At 52.1% G+C, this 19,565-nt stretch overlaps 1 protein-coding gene across 2 annotated transcripts; it reads left to right on the plus strand.

Annotated features, from left to right (window-relative positions):
* The first annotated feature begins 12,440 nt into the window (after positions 1-12,440).
* KLF6 (KLF transcription factor 6) lies at positions 12,441-18,818 on the plus strand. 2 transcript variants are annotated; one of them, XM_080812414.1, is made up of 4 exons: positions 12,441-12,793; positions 15,487-16,060; positions 17,439-17,562; positions 18,002-18,818. In XM_080812414.1, the coding sequence occupies exons 1-4, from the start codon at positions 12,692-12,694 to the stop codon at positions 18,051-18,053; spliced, it is 852 nt and encodes a 283-aa protein (XP_080668540.1). In that variant the 5' UTR covers positions 12,441-12,691; the 3' UTR covers positions 18,054-18,818. The 2 variants fall into 2 exon arrangements, 1 of the variants encoding a protein (XP_080668540.1); XR_013967329.1 differs by having other exon boundaries at positions 12,483-12,793; positions 15,487-16,282; positions 18,002-18,690.
* Positions 18,819-19,565: the final 747 nt, after the last annotated feature.

The raw sequence follows: 19,565 nt of genomic DNA on the forward strand, positions 1-19,565 counted from the left end.
ATGCGGTTACTTTGGTTATGGGAAGTTCGTTTGGGTTCTTTCTGAAATACCAAGCAAGCGTGGTTAAAGGTGCCAGGTTTCTTCATCCTTTCTTTGTGTTCTTTCTCTCCCTGCCCCCTGCTCATGTGCTCGCTTTCTCTCTCTCTCTTTCTCTCTCTCTCTCTTTTACATCTTGGGCTTTATAAAACCCAGTTTTTATCAAGTTTTATAAAACTCAGTACATGAAAACGGAAAGAAAACAGATGTCCACCATTGGCAGAGTAAGAAAAAACATAACCATGATCATTATTATGAGTTGTTAAACTTATTTTTTTTTATTTTATGAAATTCACTCCCTCTGGCTGAAGCTAGCAGTCCAGGCCCATAATTCTGCCCCCATTCTCTCTCTAGACACCGCTGAAATAAAAATGCACCATTACAACAACAAGCATGTAACAGGAATTAGACCCATCTCAATATAGGTCTAGGGAACCATCTGGCAACAGTGGGGGGAGCGAGGTATCAGGTAGACGTCTACTGCCTGGGGTATGCTGGAAGTGGGTTTCAGACAAGGCGAGTGTCAGCACACCCAGCTGAGCCACAGAGATGCCTGAACCAGAGTGACACACAGATGGGTGTGGGGTGAGAAGTGGGCGGAGGACAGGAGGAACACCGGGAAATCCTCTCTATGGGAGAGTGCACCAGTCAAAACCTCAATCTCCATTCCCCTCCACCACCCAAACCCTTAGAGCACCGGCACTTACATTCCAGCAAGACATCAGACCCCTCCCTTCCCAAAGACACGAGAGCAAATGTTTCAGACAATATCTGGCAATGGGTAAACTGTACATACAGCCTGTGGGAGCTCCCTGCCCACTTATCCTGAACGATTTGTCCCTTAGAGCTCTGGAAAGAACTGCTACCAGAGGAGATGTCCCTGGAAACATCTCTAGAGATGGAAAATGCTGGGAGACGACTGTCCACCCAGGTATCCCCAGCCATGTGAGAGGAGCCAAGAAGTTACTGGAGGATGTGTTCCAGAAAAATGAAGGAAAACACACAGAAAACGAGAGAAACGGAAACCCACCGAGAGCAACACAGTCCAGGAACAGCCGCAGCATCAAGACTGGCTGTGTGTCGCCTAGAGGGTCACCCCGTCCACACTCCGTTTAATTTTTTTTTCCTTCAACTTCTCTGGCAAACAATAAAATATCATTTTAAAAAAATATTCCTGAGCTAGCCTGCAATTTACCCCATGGATGGCATTTATCTGGGACTTCAACTCATAGTTAGCCCCTAAGTGCAAACCAATTCAGGACATAAAATCAACTACGACTTCTTTAGAATAAAAAGAGTCATCCTTTGTTTTAATTTCTAGATGAGCACACAGAGGGGAGAAAAGTGAAGCAAAATTAGAGAACCAATTTCATCTTCGTTTACGAAAATTAGAAAATACCTTGACGTGACATCATTAGCCTGTCGGTAGACCCTCGTCCCGACGGACACGTGCAGCCACCCAGAGAGTGTTTTTTGAATGGCTGCTAGATCAAGCATTATGCTAAGAGCTAGTTATGAAAAAAGAATGAGTGCCCTCTTTGTTCAGCCTGTTAGAGGAGACAAAGGCACGCGCCAGCCGCTGAAACCCTGAGTGGCCCTAAAAGGCAGTGTAGACATCCCGCGAGTATGCGCGGGTTATCTGCTTATTCGTGTGCTCTGTATTTGCAGCGGCACGATACGCCGAGACCATCTACATTATTACCTGCTTATGAAATTTAATTTCCTGGGGAAATGTTCAGTCATTGCTCAGTTTTCAGCCGGCACTCCAGGCGGCTCCTTCTTATTTAGAACATAGTAGGTGAAAATAAGATGAAAGGTGTTTGATGACAAACATCACCTTGTTTAATTTACAACAACAAACTTTAATCCTACGTGTAGTTGCCAGTCTGCAATTCCTTTACTCAACGCTGAGTTTTTTTACGTCCTCTCCCTCTCTCTTTTTTCTTTAACAATTTAAGGCTCAGTGACAGGCTTTGGATTTAGACCAAATGCATCAATCATTAATTTCTGGCAACCTTCCCCTTTCTTTGTGTCCTCTTAGAAACTCTAGCTCTAAATCTCAATTTTTAGAGGCTGCCTCATAGGGTGAGGAGGCAACATTGTTGCCTCTAGAAAATTCTCTTAAGATGAGTGCCTGCTGGCATCTCCAGAGGGAAGCAGGACGGCAGTACTCGGTATCGCTTCTGGGAAGCTGGGAGTCTCCTGGGGAGAAGCGTCCCGAAGCAGCGAGACGGCAGCACACCTCTCAACAGGTAAACTCGGGAAACTTGCCTTCCGGGCACCATCTCGCCGAGAGCGGGCTGGGTTGCATTACTGAGCCTGTCCGCCGTGGCCGTGAGGTGTGGACGTGGCAGTCAGCGCCCCTCGTGGGGAGCTCGCAGACCTTGAGGAGGACGAGAGACAGAGCCACAGTCACAAGCTGAGGCCATTACCGCAGAGGCAACAGAGGGCATGACAAGGTGCCGGGCATGATGGGGTGCTGGGGAGGGCTTCAGGGAGGGGGGGTCCTTTGGGCAGAGTCTCCAAGGGTGTGAAAGGGAGTGTTACAGAGGGCTCTTGGGTATCGAGAGGTAGGACACACCTGGCTGACCAAATCAAGAGGAGGAATTTGGAGGAGACAGTGACACAGGATTGGACCGGCCAGCACTGGGGCAGTGAGGTCCAAGGGAGCAATGGGGCCCTGAAGGCTGATGTGTAGACCCCATAGCTCACCACCCCCAACCTCAGCTCCCTGCTACTGGATCCTGGTGATGTTCCTCAGAAGCAAACCTGCGGTCTTTTCTCTGGGTTTCCCAGTTACAGGTATGCAGGGTGGTGGTCCTGTCCTGGGACCCAGCTCAGGTGGCCCCGGCTCAAATCCCAGCCCGATTCCCCTGTCCCAAGGCTGCGGAGCTCGAGCTGTAAGCTCAGGAACATTCCTGCACTCGACCCACTCCCCTGTTTCCACCTGGACTTGCCGCTCTCAGCCGGCGACCTCTGGCAAGTGACCTGCCTCTCCTCACGGTGGCTTCTAGATTTCTGCAATGACATAACAAGAACACGGATCTCAGAGGACCGGAGTGCCCAGCGCATATGAACAATCCCATTTCCTTGTTCCCGGCTGGATGATTTCAAACAAGTTGTAGAATATCTTGCGTCTGCATTTCCTTCCCATTTACCGTGGCAGTGGTGGGACGGTCGTGAACATTGCAGCGGATAATCCCTGCAGAGCACTTAGCAGAGGAACCGGGCAGTGCTCCGGGGTCCAGCTGTGTTATTCAGCCTCCGAGGAGAGCTGCTTAGTGCTTAGAGTCCCCGCCCAGACCCTTCCCACCTCTTGCCTGCCATCAGCTCGTTCTTCCACATCATCGTCCGCACTCCTGCCACGACTTCCTTTGCAGGAGACATTCTGCTCGTGTCCTCCAGCATCACCTGCGCCGACCCTCCTCACAAGGCCGCGTGCCAACCCAGCTCCAGGTGGCGTTACCCAGGGTCTGCTCATCAGGCCCTCCCTCCCGGCACTCTCTGTCACTGCCCTTCAAGACCACCCCCGGGAAGCTGCCAAAATCATTATCTCCTCTGGGTTTCACACACCGTGCCTCCTGCCGCCGCCTCAGGGCTGCTGACTCCATCCTGGAATGTGGGAAGAAAAGGCCCTTCTCCCTAATCTCTCACCTGACCGATGAAGGAACCAAGACCTAGCAGCACGGACATTTTCAGAGGTCCAGGTAATTCCTTGTGTATCTCTGAAGCAGGCCAGAAAAATCTGTTCCCCTCTGGACCCTGGACCCACAGCTCTCAACTTGAAGTGATTCAGTTCTTGAAGAAAAAGCAACATGAGTTTCTTTCCCTTGTTGGTTTGTATCAACACTCAATCAAATTTTTGATGGAGACGTTAAGACTTGTGCCCCTAACAGCTGGTGGACACTAGTTTAGGACAGGAACAAAATAAGCAAGCCCTTAAAGTGATATTATCTAAAAAGATTTTTGAAATGTGAAGTAACATGTGTTCTACCATATGAAAATGTTTACTGTTGGTAATGTAGGCAACTAGGTGGTGTTTGTCATATCCCATTTTTCTATGACTGTGGAGTATTATGTAATACAAGTGAAGTTATATTCTTTTCACAGACTGCAAAACAATGACCTCCCTAAAGATGTCCATATCAAGACCCTGGAATCTAGGTGTGTGATCTTATTTGGAAAACGGGTCTTTGCAGATGTAAGTAAATTAAGGGCCTTGAGATGAACTCATCCCCGATTATGTGACTCGGCCCTAAAGGCAATGACATGTGTTCTTATAAGGGAACGGGGAGGGAGATTTGAGACAGGAGAGGAGGCAGCTGTCCTGTGTGACCAGGAAGAAGAAAGAGCAGTGATGTGGCCACAAGCCAAGGAAGCCAGAGGCCACTAGATGACAGAGGGGACAAGGAACTGCCCTCCCCCAGAGCCTCCAAATGGACCGTGGCCCTGCAACACCTTGGTTCAGACCCATGGCCTCCAGAACTGTGAGAGAATAAACTTCAGTTGTGTCTGTGGTGATCCATGGCAGCACCTTAAGGAAACTAACACAGAATAAACAAACATTAATTTCATATTATGACTCATTACATGCTTTAAATCAATATAGCACATTCCTCCTTTCTGTCTCTCTCATGTCTCTCATTCTTTCTCTGTTTCAAAGCACACTACACACCCTAGTATACTTCCCCTCTGCAACTTGCACACCATAGTTAGCCAGAGTTCAGTGTTTATGTACAGTTCTTTATTTAGATGGGGGGAGGAAGAACTTACAGAAAGTTCAATGCACAAGTCTTAAATGTACCATCGGATCAATTCAGACAAATGTAATCACCTGCGCAACCACACACCTATATCCAGATATAGAACAGGTCCACGATCACCACCATCATCACCATCACCACCATCATCGCCATCATCATCATTACCACCACCATCACCATTAATACCATCATCACCACCATCACTATCACTACCAGCACCATCTCCACCACCACCATCACTGTCAACACCACCAACACCATCATCACCATCACCACCATCACCACCATCATCATCACCGTCACCATCAACACCATCACCATCACTGTCAACACCACCAACACCATCATCACCATCACCACCTTCACCATTATCACCAACACCACCAAAACTATCACTGCCAACATCACCATCACCACAATCACTGTCATCACCACCATCACCATCACTATCATCACCATAATCACCACCACCATCATCACTGTCAACATCATCATCACCATCACCACCATTGCTATCAGCACCATCACCACTATCACCATTACCGCCACCATCATCATCACCATCAGCAACACCCTTTACCCATCACCATCACCCATCACTGTCATCATCACCCATCACCAAGAGAACTCCGTCATGTCCTTTCTCAGTCAGTCTCCATCCCTGACTACCCAAATCAACCAACATCAGTTTTACCTTGTCTAGAAATTAATGTAGTCTGAATTTCTCAGTAGATACTCCTGTGTGCAAGGCTTCGTTCACTCAGCCTACTGTTTCTGGGATACATTCATGTTGCTGCATGTGTGATGAGCAGTACCAACTATAAGGAAATACCACCTCTCCTGCTGAAGGACACCTGGACAGTTTCCAGTTTTTGACCATTATGGCTAAGCTGCCATGAATGATCTTGCACGAATTGGTGAGCATGTTCTTTCAGTGCTTTTAATGAAATGCCTAGAAGATAGAGGAGCTGAGTCATAGAGTAGGCATATGTTCGGCTTTATTAAAAATGGCCAGCATTTCACACCTCCACCAATAGTGTAGGAAAGTTCTGGTCACCCCCCACACATCTTTCCCAACTCTTAGTGTCCTGGGTCTTCTTAACTTTAGCTATTCTTGTGGGTTTTATTTTACATTTCCCTGATGACAAAAAATGTTGAACATGTTTTTAATGTGCTTATTAGCTATATGTATCTGTTCATTTCTATTTTTATATTTTCAAACAAATTTTATTATTGGCTTATATATACCCTTGATACCTATTCAACACTTGATATATGTTTTGAGAATATTTTTTCTCAGTCTGTGACTTGTCTGTTAATTTCCTAAGTGGTGTCTTTTGATGAAGTTTTAAATTTGGTGAAGTCTAATTTGTCAATCAGAAAAAAAAATAGTTTTTTCCTTATGGTATGGCTTTCTGTATTCTGTCCAAGAAGACTTTGCCAACCCTTATGTCATGATGATTTTCTTCTGTGCTTTCTTCGGGAAGCTTTGTAGGTTGGTCTTTCATTTTCTCTACAGTCTCAACCTGATTTTGTATCGGATGTGAGGTGGGGCCGAGGTCTGGCCCCACCGTATGTGCACTCAGGGGTCCTTGATTTGCTGAGACTTTCTGTGCCCGCTTGGGTTCCTCTGGTGCTCAATTCTGACTAACATAAAGAAAGTCATTGGAGAATGTTGCTTCCTTACACCCTAATAACAAGAAGTCAGATAATCTACAAAAGCCTCATCTCCTTTAGCCTATTTAAGAGCAGAGAGCGGCCCGCCCCAATGGGAACAAAGTCTCAAAGGTGTGAAGACGCACAGAGGAGAAGTCACGCCCTACACCGGCCCCTCCTTGGCAGAGTAGGAAGAGGTGGCTGCCATGGGGGAAAAGAGTGACGGGTAATGATTTGTTAATGCCTGAGTGTAGCTGGCAGGACGGACAGACAGTCTGGAATAAATGGGTGCCTGAGACATAAGCCAACCCGGAAGCTCTTTGCACAGCCCCCCGCAGGTGCTCCCAAGGGAGATGGGTAGGCAGGGTGGGAGAGCAGAGACAGCCCCACACTCCAAGTGGGAAGGAAGCATGAAACCCCACCCACACTCCCAGACCCTTGTCTCAAAGGAAGCAGAAAACCTTTCAGAGCTGAGGCAGCGGCCAGGAAGCCAAATTCTCTTGCCAGGAGAAGGGCAGGACTCTCCCACCTTCCGACCTCCTCCAACAGGTGCAAGAAAGTCTGGCTGCCCAGGGGAAGAGGCAGGCACATTGAGAAACCCAAGCCCCAGAGCACAGATGCATAGGCCCACTTGAGAGAGCAGTTAGATGAGAACTGAAAACACAGCCCGCTCTCACCATGAGTCCCCAGCTCGCTGAAAAGCAGCAGGATAGGCGTCCCCAGGATGTCAGACCAAGGATGTTCCCTTCCATTTCGAGTTTCCGAGCATTTCTATCTTGAATGGTCTCTTTGAGCTTCACCTCCTTTTAAAGGACATTCCTTTAGGTCAGGTCCTCCCAAGATAATCTCCCTTTTGATTAACTCCAAGTCAGGTGACAGCAAGGGTGCGGAGCGAGGGAGCGCGGCTCAGGGAGGGCCTAGCACGGGTCAGGGGTCCCTCGGCCACCTTAGAGCTCTGCCTGCCTCGGGCTCTCCCTGCCCAGTTCAGCGTGAGAACCCCGATGGAGCAGGACGGAGCAGGGGACGGTAGGCCGTCTGCGGAAACAAGCAAGACCAGGATTGAAACACTTACCCTGACACTTTAGCGAATTGTGTGCTTTTTCTGAGCTTCAAATTTGTTTTTTCAACTGTGGATTATAACACCTCCTTCCCGGGGGCCCGTGGGCAGCACGTGGACAGGGCTCAGCACAGTACCTGACATAGGGAACATGTTTACCGAGTGTGGATTCTCTTCTTTTTTCATTTCTTTCTGTAAAACTTTGATAGATGACAACATATTTTCCCACTGTTATCAAATATCCCAGAGTTCATTGGGATATTTTAAGAAGAGGGCCACTATAAAACAGAGGCCTCAGGTGTGCATAAACTCTCCCCATTTGATGCCACCGAGACCAGAGCACGGAGCACATTCCCTACGTTCATAACGTAAGTTGGACATCTATTAAAAACTATCAATAGAGAACTTTCCTTATTAGCTATTCTCAGCACTGATAGTTCTTTAAGGAGCAAATCTTTACCTTAATGGCAGATTGCAGTTGATGTTTTGGTAGTAACACCAAAACCAAAATGAAACGAAAGCAGCTTCTTGTCCAACAGCGCATCACTCAGTATCACTGGGGGCGTTGTCGAGATGACCCTTGGATCAGCCTTCGTAAGACTCCTCTTAAGAGCCCTACCCGAATTATCTAGAAGAGGAAGGATCAAAATTACCAAAAGCTTATTTCTCATCCCATACACCTTTAAGCTGAAAGTTAGATTTAAAACACAAACTTTATTTTAAACCATGTTTTTCTAAATGTGGCAGAGAGAACTTAGTGGTATGAAACGTCTGAGTGTGACCCAAGTGTGACCAGAGAGAGAAATGGAGGAGGGTGTGCGTGTGGGTGGGGAGAATGAGGAATTGGCACCGGGTTGCTACGGGGTCAGACTCCTCTATCCTCCCAGAATGCGGAGAGCCTGGGCGGCCCCAGGGAAGGGTCCAGAGCCTCTGCAGGTGGTGGGCAGTGTGACCGCTGAAAGAACAGATGAGCAGAGGGCAATGGGGAAGAGCAAGGGCCATGCTCACCAACTGGAGTTTAGGACTTTCTCTCCACAGCTTGGAGAGCGAGAAGGGGTGGGAGGGAGGGAGAATCTGCAGTGTGGGGTGGGGGAGACAGAGAGGCTCTTTTTTTTTAAGATTTTATTTATTGTTTTTAGAGAGATGGGGAGAGGGGCAGAGGGAGAGGGACAAAAATCTCAAGCAGACTTCCCTGTGAGCATGAAGCCCTATGTGGGGCCCAATCCCACAACCCTGGGAGCACACCGAAGCTGAAACCAAGAGTCCGGTGCTTAACCCGCTGAGCCATCCTGGTGCCCCAAAGAAGCTCTTTTGCAGTTACTGGACCTCACTGTGGGCCCAGCTTTGCCTCTGATTGACTATGGGATCTGCACAGGTGCTTTCATCCTGCTGTGGACATTCGCTCATCTGTCTTTAAAAAAGTGTGGGCGCCTGGGAGGCTCAGTCGGTGAAGACTCTGCCTTCGGCTCAGCTCATGATCCAGGGTTCCGGGGTCGAGCCCCAGGGAGCCTGCTTCTCCCTCTCCCTCTGCTGCTCCCCCAGCTTGGAAATACTGCCTTCATTTTATGAAATGACTGTCTGTCATAAACCAGGGGTTTTAAGGCATCATCTTTCAATTCTACCAAACAGATTCTAACAGACATTTTCGTCTCCTATTTAAAGGATGTGACCAAGGCCACACATGCAGCGGGATAGCTGGAGTCTAACGACCACGTCCCACTCCCCCCCACCCCCGCCCCCGCCCCGGTGGCTCTGGCTTCTCCGAGTCTCATCTTTTTGGAAGTCAGATGTGACTAGTAGAACTCAGATCCCACGCAAGTAGCCTTTTTTCTCATGGGAGGCTGACACTGCTTCCCCACCAAATAGCTGCTTCTACCAGGAGCAGAACTGCCTCTGTTTTAAGACAGCTCCCTTCCTATATATCTCCCTCCTCCCCCGCGGCAGGGAGCTGTGCCTATTTTGTACACGTAGGAGAGTCCCAAATACCTGGCCAGTCACAGGCGTGAACATGAGCAACAGCAGCGGGATGGCTCACGGGTGCGGTGGGAGGTCCCAGCGCTTCTTCTCTTTGAAGACCAGTCTACAGATCCTGTTTTTATACCGGGCTTTTCGTTGTTGTTGTTGTTTTTTCTGAAATCGCCATTTTGAGTGTATCTGTATCAAGTCCAAATCTACGTACTATAGGCACGCAGATAAGGAAAATTATTAAAACAGTGAATGGTTAATGGTCCAAAAGGTACATGGGGCACCAGAACCGTGCCGTCCATATGCATTGTTCCCTTCTCTGGACTTGGGGAGGGCTTCCCTCCCTTCCCCTGACTTTCCTCCACATGCCAGGATGCCAGCTTCTGGTCACTTGTATATTCCCCAGATTCTTGCTTCCTTTGGCAATGGCTGCTCATTACTAAGAAAATCCAACAAAACCACGCTCTTGAAACCATATTCCAAATACGACCAGATGCTGGTCACCCAGTGGGCTCAACCGATGGGTGGTTCCAGGTCAAACCATCTCTGTTCCTGGAAATAGACCCAAGGTACATGTCTCACCTGCAGAAGGCTAGACATCCTCTTTGTTTCTCGGGCAAAATGACATGAACACAGGCCAGTGATAGTCTGTGACAAATTGTGACAAATTGTGGATCAGCTTCACAGACTATGTGATAGGTACAATGAGCCAATAACCTTTTCTAACTTCAGATTCCCAAATAAAGGTCCCTGCCTAGACTCTTACAGGGTCATAGTTCCGGCATATTTTAGTCAGCTCTAACGTGTGAAAATCTAACATACAAAATCCTCCCCAAATCCTTTGACATGTCACATTTTTAAAAACTTCAAAAGGATATTCATTAAAGTCTATCTTGAGATAAAAATGAAACTACTAGTTATAATTCATTTTCCATTTTGAATTTTAAAATGCACATTCTTTGTGGTCTTGGCATTTTTCTTGAAAATGAACATTATGGTATATTTTAGGACATAATTCATATGGGAAAAAACACGTTGAATGTCAGCACCATCCTAATTTAAGTGGTTTGCACATTCAGAGGAAAAGCTTAGTTGTTAACCTTGCTGAGGGTTCTCGCAGCTCCGCTAGATTACGGACTCCTCCCAATTAGAGGTCGCCTGAGTCTCCCCGGGATGAGGGCCCTCGGCGGGTCGGTAACAAGTAAGCGAATGCTTTAAGTTCACAATCCCTGGTTGGCAAAACTTCAGCGGGCAACAGATTCACCTGGCGGGGCCCTTGCTCAGACTCCACGGCTGGGACGGTCCCACCCCAGTCCAGCTTCAGATTCTGTAGGTTTGGGTGCTGGAGCCCGAAAATGGCGTTTTTCACAAGTCCACAGGCGGTATGGAAGCTGCGCTAAACCTGGGACCCTACTGAGAACCCGTCCGAAGTCATCCCTTTTTAATTTTTAATTTCTTTTTTAAGATTTTATTTATTTATTCGACAGGGAGAGGCACAGCGAGAGAGGGAGCACAAGCAGGGGGAGTGGGAGTGGGAGAAGCAGGCCTCCCACCAAGCAAGGACCCCAATGTGGGGCTCGATCCCAGGACGCTGGATGGCGGCCTGAGCCCAAGGAGGCGCGTCACCGTCACCCACCGAGCCACCCAGGCGCCCCAGGCATCGCTTGCTGAAAGGTCGAAATTCTTTCTCACGGAATCAGAGTGTAAAACCTACACTTTAACCTAAAGGACCGGCTCAAAAGCCATCGGATCCAACATCCCTCGTCCAGGCCTTTCGGACCCTTTTCCCGCAGTTGAGGCGGTTTGGGAGGCGCCGGGCAGTGGGAAGGAGGGACTCGGACCACTCCCGGGGGTCAGGTCCCTGCGACACACGGCTCTGTCCCCCCACTCCAGCGGGCACCAGCCGTGCGGGCCTGAGCTCTGGGGGGTCAGGGGGACCGAGGAGAATGGCGAGGGGTGGAGGGTGACAAGGCGGGGACACGGAGCACAGAGGGGGTCGGCGGCTCCGGAGTTGGGGGGGGGACAGAGGGGGCAGGACGGACGAAGGCAGCAGAGGGGGCCGGGGGACTGAGGAAGACGGGGTGGGGGGACAGACGAGGATGGGGCAGAGGACGGACAGGGGCTGAGGAGCACGGGGGGGGGCGACGGCGTGGGGGACAGAAGACACGGGGCGCGGAGGACCGACGGGGGACAGTAGGGTCAGAGGTGGAGGCGACCGGAGGGGAGCAGAGCAGGCCCCGAGGTTGGGGGAAGGGTCGGAAGGGGCAGAGCAGAGGCAGGAGGGGGGCGGCGCGGCCGGACAGACGGGGACGGGGACTCGGGGGCCCGCGGGCTCGCTTCGGCGCGGCCGCAGCCGGGGCGCACTGAGCCGCTCTGCCGGGGGCACGGGACGGGGCCCAAGCGACCGGCCCGGGAGACGGGACGGGAACGAACGTGCGGACTCGGGACGGGGACGGGGACGGGGACGGGGACGGGGACGGCGCTGAGTGACGAGAACCGCGGGGAGGGGCACGCGGACGCGACTGCCGGTCCGAGCGGTGCGCCGGGGCGGCCGGGCCGGCTCCCGAGCCGGGGCACGGGGCACGGGGACCGGGGGATGGGACGCGGACGGCGGACGGGAGCAGCGGGTCCCTCGGCCGGCCGCGGGCTCACTGAGCCGCTCGGCCCGCACCTCCCAGCGCCGACTCCTCCGGCGCGAGGCGGCCCGCGCCTTATATACCCTGCTAAAAATAGCCTGCGAGGCCGCCCTCCAATCAGAGCCGCCTGAAGTTCGAATTGAACCAATGGCGAGGGCCGTGATGGAGAGGCTCGGTCACGCCAGGCGGGGCCGCTGTGAGTCACCGCCTGCCATTGGCCGGAGCTGACATCACCGGCGCGCAGCCCCCGGGCCGGGCGCAGCGTGATTGGGCGGTGCGCGGGGCGGGCGCGGACGAGTCACGTGGGGGGAGGGCGTGGGGGGAGCCAGGCCGGGAGGAGGGGGAGGCTGGCAGCGGAGCTTTGAATAGGGAAGTTTTGCAGGGGTTACGTTCGCAGTCAGTCCGCTGTTTGCAAATATTGTGTGGGCTCGCGAGCGCGTCTCCGGGCTGCGGCGGGACCCGAACCCGCGGCGCCTGATCGCTGCGCCCTGAGTTTGCATGAAACTTCGCCCGGCGCCGCAGGCTCGGCCGCGGCGCTCCCGTCCCCGCAGCGGCCGCGCCCGCCTTCCCCCCGCGACATGGACGTGCTCCCCATGTGCGGCATCTTCCAGGAGCTGCAGATCGTGCACGAGACCGGCTACTTCTCGGCGCTGCCGTCCCTGGAGGAGTACTGGCAACAGGTAAACGGCGGCCGCGCTGCCGACCCTCGCGCTCTCCGGGGCCCGGGCGCCCGTCGGGGACACGCACCGAGCCGGTCCCGCCGCGCGCCGGCGCTGCCCGCGCGCGGAAGGCGCTTCCCCGGGGCGGCCGACGGCGCGCGGGGCTCCCGGGCGGCCTCCTCCCGCGGGCGGCCCCGGCTCCGCGGCCTGACCCGGCGCGAGCCCCGGGCACAAGTTCGGTGCCCGGTCCGAGCTCCGGAGCCCACAGCTGGACCTTGTCACGGGAACTCGCTGCACGGCCGAGGATTTTTTTTTTTTTTTTTAAGGGGGAATCTGTTTTTGTTTTTGCTTTTTGGGTGTTTGCCCACACAGTTGTGTTTTTTTTTGTTTTTGTTTTTGTTGTTGTTTTTGTTCTTTTTTTTTTTTTTTTAATTAAAAATGTCACCAGTGAAACCTCCGTTTTCTCTACTAGGTCATGTCCAGTTTCTTTTTCCTCTTGGGGATCCTTTAGATGTGTTTCGATCTGCCTTGTTTTTCTTACCTGCTTCTTTTGTTGACCAGAAAAAAAAAAAAAAAAAAAGCCAACAATGTTTGCACAACCAGTGACTTATCAGTCATATGACAAGAAGCCCGTCCAAATTGCTTCGAGTCTGAGTTTGAGAAGAGTCTCGGGTTCCGGCATTTTTTTTTTTTTTTTAGTAGAGCTGGAATTTTTGACATTGGACGTTTAAGAAAGTTAACCCCCCACTCCCCGGGATCGTCAGGATTGCCTGAAGGGAGACAGATTCTGACGCTTGTCCCATTGTCTTTAAACCGATAGAAGGAGGGATGGGATGGGGCTGTCTCTCTGCCCTGCTAGCCTGTTTGCTTTTTGTCCCAAAGTGAATTAGCAGATCAAATATATTCTGTGCGTTTCAAAGCCTAGAAAGCTTTTAAAAGGGATGAAGTGCAAAGTGTGGCAACCTTCACAGGCCTGCTTAATTGTTCCCAGCCCTATCCTGCCTTCCTCTCCCCTCCCCCCTTTTCCTCCTAAAGAAGCTGCTCCCTAGGACGTGATTGAAATTGATCTAAGTAGTTTCCTTCGGGCATTTGGGATTCGGGCCCCAAGCCAGGCCGAGCTCCCGGTCGCCTTCAGAGGCGTTTCAACTCTCAGAGAGCTGCGTTTTGGTCCCCAGTGCTTATCAGCGTAATGGAGATTTTAAATTAGCCAGATTACTAAAGTTTAACAAGATCTCAGTAAATGTGCTTTCCTTTTTCTTCGGCACGTCAGTAAAATACCTTGCCGTCTCTCCTCCAGATACCGTTTCTCAGAACCCTGTCGTATGCACTGTAACTCAGACGTCTAATTTTAGGGGTAAAGAGAAAACAATCATTGTTTTTTCCCCTTTGCTTGCTCATGCTAGCTCTGTGACGAGTCTGTGGGGAGGGGGAAGGGTGTGTGCTGTATTGTAGCAGGAGCATTTGCTAAGTAAGCAAGCAAGCATGAGCCCTTTGGGTAGGTTTCGCTAGTCCTGAAAATGATCTGCTAAACAGAGCAGAGTTTGCCGTAGAAATTTAAGTCTGTAGAGTCACGTTTGTATGGACATACAGGCAGCTGATCCTAGTAAAGATAAGGGCAGATATAATTTAATCCTAAAATGTTTCCTACCGTTTTTCTTTTCCAGTGGCTAGAAAGTTTGAGATGGTGGGGAGAGGGGATGCTGGTCTGTCGGCAGTTGTAGCTTCTTGAAAGGTTGGTTGTGGGGCTGGGGAGGGGCACTGTCCGTGACACACTGCATGTATACTTGAACCGGGTCCTTTTTTGGCCGCTGGTCAGAATTTCAAAAGGAAGTCTCCTTTGGCATTGCGTGAAAGAAACAGAGTGATGACTCATACAGTTGTACTCTTGGCCAGTAGATAAAGTTCTGGTCCATTGTGGGACTCCCAGCAGGGCTGGGGAGGAATTTCCCCTCCTGCGTGGTTTACAATAGCAGATGGCCACTCTGGAGTTATTGTTGCGGCTCCTGTTTTTCTCTGACCGCTGTGGAAGTCATTAAAGTTGTGTGCGAGCTCGGCCCCGCAGCACTTGCGAATGGCATTCTTTGAAAGCCTCCTAGGTCGGGGCCGTACAGGAAACGGGGTGGTTTCTCCGCAGCTCCATTGATGTCCCTGGACGCGGACCCTCAGCTGGCTGCGTCCGCTCGCGGAGTGTGGCCCTGTTCTCTCAGCTGTGTCTCTAAAGAAAGACACACGCAATGTCAGAACACATTGCCTCGCGTGCAGTGCGGCCTTTCTGTGTTGTGCGTGAGAAAGGAGGGCCGCCCGCCCGAGCATTCCTTAAAGCACATGGTTCTCGAGACTGTCAGATGATCTGGTCAAACCTGTCGGGGGGCATGTGCCTGAGGCTGGTTTTCTTTGTGTGGTTTACAGAAACTCAGCAGTCACGTCAACACTGGTAACTGTGACAGAGGTGGCCTAGTGACCCTCAGTCCTTGTGGCCGCTGGTCCAACCTGGAAGGGCCCGGAGAGGTAGCCACGTCTGGTCCTTCTCCCGACTGCACGTGTCCATTCCTAGAAACAGCTCTCCTCTCGCTCTCCTAGAGACGCGATTCTTACAGCACCACGGCCACGTTCTGTTTGCCCTTGACTCCTGCATGTTTTTTGGAAACGTGCTTTCAGTTCCATGGTTAGTCGTCATCACGATCACGTGTCTTCTTGTGGTTCCTTTCCCACAGACCTGCCTGGAGTTGGAACGTTACCTCCAGAGCGAACCCTGCTACGTGTCAGCCTCCGAAATCAAGTTCGACAGCCAGGAAGATCTGTGGACCAAAATCATCCTGGCTCGGGAGAAAAAGGAGGACCCGGACCTGAAGCTTTCCTCCAGTCCCCCCGAGGATGCTCTGAACAGCCCCGGCTTTGCTTACAACCTGGAGACCAACAGCCTGAACTCCGACGTGAGCAGCGAGTCCTCGGACAGCTCCGAGGAACTCTCTCCCACCACTAAGTTTACCTCGGACCCCATCGGCGACGTCTTAGTCAACTCGGGCACCCTGAGCAACTCCGTCACCTCCACGCCCCCGTCTTCTCCAGAACTGGGCAGGGAGCCTTCTCACCTGTGGGGCTGTGTGCCGGGCGAGCTGCACCCCCCGGGGAAGCTGCGCGGTGGGACTGCGGGAAAGCCGGGTGACAAGGGCAGCGGGGACGCCTCCCCGGATGGCCGGAGGCGGGTGCACCGCTGCCACTTTAACGGCTGCAGGAAAGTTTACACCAAAAGCTCCCACTTGAAAGCACATCAGCGCACTCACACAGGTCAGTCCCTCCTGCGACGCGGGAGGTGGGCCACTGGTGGGCGCCACTGAAGTGCACCAGCCCTGGGAGGGGGCCGGGGCTCCGCAGGAGGCTGGCAGAGCAGACACATCCTCACCTCATGCTTCCCCAAAAGAGTTGGGTCTCTGGGGAGGACAGAGTAGGAGCTCAAGGACTGGACGCGCGCCCGGTGCGAGGGCGAGGCTTTCAGATTAACCACACGAGGTAAATCCCGTTCTCCCCACCCCCCACCCCTCACTCACTCCAACCTTCCTGGTGATCGGGGCTCCGGGCATCCTGTCATATGGAGTCGCCTCCGATTTTCTGAAATGAGATTCGAGGGTGGGGGGAAGGGCGGGCTGGGGGGTGTGGGGCATGCGGGTGTCCTGGGGCGGGGGCGGGGGCGGGGGTGGGGGAGGGAAGCAGTACCGAACCCTGGGTGCTCGCTCAGATGGCGGCTGTGCATCACGTGGCCTCTGTTTTCTGCTACCAGTTTTAAAACAAAACAAAACAGCTTTGTAGTGAAAGCCCGCAACTCAGATGAACCTCGCTCAGATGAAATTCCCGGGAGGGTCCGGGGTGGCTGGGGAAGGGTCACACACATTCCCGAGCGGGGAGGGATGTGATCTTGCACGTGGAGTCACGTCAGCAGTGACCTGCCCAGGGACGGTGATGAGAGAGGACCTCTGAGACCTCAAGTCGGGGTCCCCTGCAGAGCCAGGGTCAGGACCCAGGTCCCCCCCTCCGTCCCGCAGGCCCACTCGGGCACTGGCTGGGGCAACATGTTGAATTTCCTCAGGCAGCACTTCTAGTGAATTCGTATTTATCGTCTGCCCGATGGAAGAGGTCGATTTGGTCGCTCGATTGTCATTTAGAAAGTGCTTTGAAGGCCCCAGGATGGGGTTTCCCAGAAACCCATGACCTCAGTTTTAGAGAAATGTCGTTTCCCGGAGGAAAGTACAAAGCCTCATTCCACAGGGAAGTGAGTAAGGAACAAAATAAGTGCTTGAGAGAAACCGTTTCCATGGAGAGAGCAATAAAACCCTGCCCCCGCTGGGGCTGTGGGTCCAGTGGGCTGACACGTCACCTCAGAAGTATTTCGCCGGTCTGAGTATTTGTCATTCTTACACGGTAACGCTGAGGACAGTCACATGGGCGCTGCCCGGCCGGGGTCCGTCCGCAGCACTTGGAGGCTCAGGGCTGCTGGGTCAGGAGGCCCCCCCCGCCCCCCCCCCCGTGTCCCCTCAAGCCCTAACCGAGGTGGGCCCCCGAGCTGGCAAATGAGTTGACTTTTGTCCAACTGCTTCTGTGTGTTCTGTGGCCGCACACCTCCTCCTGTTCAGTGAACTCACGGTGTGCCTGTCGTGTGCTCTCTTCCCAGGAGAGAAGCCTTACAGATGCTCATGGGAAGGGTGTGAGTGGCGTTTTGCAAGAAGCGATGAGTTAACCAGACACTTCAGAAAGCACACTGGTGCCAAGCCTTTTAAATGTTCTCACTGTGACAGGTACGTGCACAAAGCTAGGGACTGAGGAGGGCCGCTCCGGGGAGGGACAGGCCGCAGCAAAGACGGCAGGCGCTTCCCTGTCCCGCGCTCCTGCCTGGGACCTTCTCAGAGAGCCTGTCGTCTGCCACTTGTCCAAATTAGGAAGAGCCAGGTTCTGGGTGCGTGAGCATAGGGTGATTTCATTCATACTTCCTGGAGGTTGGCCTTCAGCCGTGCAGCCTAGACGGTTGAGTAACGAGGTCAGGTGAGATCCCCCAAAGGCCGCATCGGAGTCCCTCCTCTGCCTGTCCCCGCGCTGGACTTTCCTGCCCCGGCAGCACGAGTGGGAATGGCCGTGACTGCGCGGACTCCCCCCTTCCCTCGGAGGGGGACTGGGCTGGGAGGGCTGTAAGCTCCTCCAGGCGGGCACCTAACTTGTCGGGGGCCGATTGCTCCGCAGGTGTTTCTCCAGGTCCGACCACCTGGCCCTGCACATGAAGAGGCACCTGTGAGGGAGCAGAGCGGCGAATCCTGCGGGCTAAAAGGCTTCCAGGCTGAGAGACAGCCGTGGAAGGAGGGTGCGCGTTCCAGCCAAAGCATGCCATTTTGCACCCCACCCAGTTGCCTCCAGGACCTCGACTTGGAAGGTCTTTCGAGGGCGAAAACGTCATGTCAGAAGCGGCGGAGCACCCGCGGTGTGTGGTGTTTGGGTGGCCCTGGACTCGCCACGGGTACCTGTCTTCCGAGTGGTCCCTGAGCCTTTGCCGTGAGCATGTGCACTGAGAATGTTACTGGTTGGGTTGACTGTCTGCGGAGGGTCTGTTCGTTCCTGACTGTGTGATGGGGGCAAGAGTCTTTTTCCCTTGCAGTGGCGAGACTGCAAGAGGCAGCGAGCGCGGAGTTTGTGTGTTCTGTGTGCGAGGAGCATCCCACGAGATGAGATGACCACCGATCATTTCCTGGGGGGTGGGGATCTGCGCCTTAGGGGGGAAAAAAAGAAAAAGATGTAAAAAAAAAAAAAAAAAAAAAGAAGGGAAAACATGATGGAGGGCGGGCGTGGGTGGTCAAGACCCCCGGCGTGGCGGATGGGTGTGGGGAGGGAAGCCCCTTCCCCGTGTGAGAGAACTTTCCGTGTCTGGTGCAGCTACGAAAAAAAAAAAAAAAAGTGCAATGTGTCAAGTAGCTTGTTTACTTGCTACAACAGAGCTCATTTGTTACCCGTCGTATAAGCTGTGTATTTACGAATATAACACATTGATAACTTTTCCTTATAAGACAAAAAGTAATGCATGGTCTGGGGAACTATTTGCTTTCCATTCTTAAATCAGGACTACAATGTCGGTTCCAGTTACGAGCAGCTAAGACAGGATTGGTCGAATTCAGTGATTCCCTAGCCATCTGGGCCTGGCGATACACAACTCTTCCCCCACCCCCACCCCCACCCCAGCGATTTCACCACCCTCCCCTTTCAGAAAGGCGTTGTGCAGCGTAGGGTTATTTTTTAAATGATTCTGAATCTGAAGTACCTTTTTGGAGAATTTCCTGATGCCCTTTGAAGACATTGGGCATATGTTGGATATCAAGAATGCTAGGGCTGGGAATTGCTAGTCTAATGTTGCATTAGACTAAGAACCTAAAATTTTTCTCCGTTGGGTGGATAAAACCACTAAAGCTTAGAAACTGTTTTCTCATGCAGCTAAGTTTCTCTTATTTATGCCTTGAGGACTAATTTCTGGTTTTCTAGCTGTTAATGCACTGTAGATCTTAATAATGGTGCCTTATGCAAGTGGCCCCTTCCGTGGGGGTCTCATACAGGGGTTTGGGTGATGCATGCTTTATTAAGGCTCTTTTCTCACCTGGCATTGTACTGTATCAATATATAATACAGAAACAAAAATCTCTTTAAAGTCCTCCTTCACAAAGACAAACAGAGAGATGAAACTCCCCAAACAAGTCAGTATTTACTCGATATTTTAGACAACTTGACTTCAGTGTTAAAGTGGAAAACATATGATAATCGGGAA

This window comes from Martes martes (genome assembly GCF_963455335.1).
Source record: "Martes martes genome assembly, chromosome: 8".
Taxonomy (NCBI): Eukaryota; Metazoa; Chordata; class Mammalia; order Carnivora; family Mustelidae; genus Martes; species Martes martes.

Excerpts from the sequence above, each read along its gene's own strand:
- KLF6 (XM_080812414.1), top strand. The coding sequence starts at position 12,692 with ATGGACGTGCTCCCCATGTGCGGCATCTTCCAGGAGCTGCAGATCGTG. Across the intron at positions 12,794-15,486 it reads TGGAGGAGTACTGGCAACAG|ACCTGCCTGGAGTTGGAACG; the intron begins GTAAACGGCGGC and ends CCTTTCCCACAG. Across the intron at positions 17,563-18,001 it reads AAATGTTCTCACTGTGACAG|GTGTTTCTCCAGGTCCGACC; the intron begins GTACGTGCACAA and ends ATTGCTCCGCAG.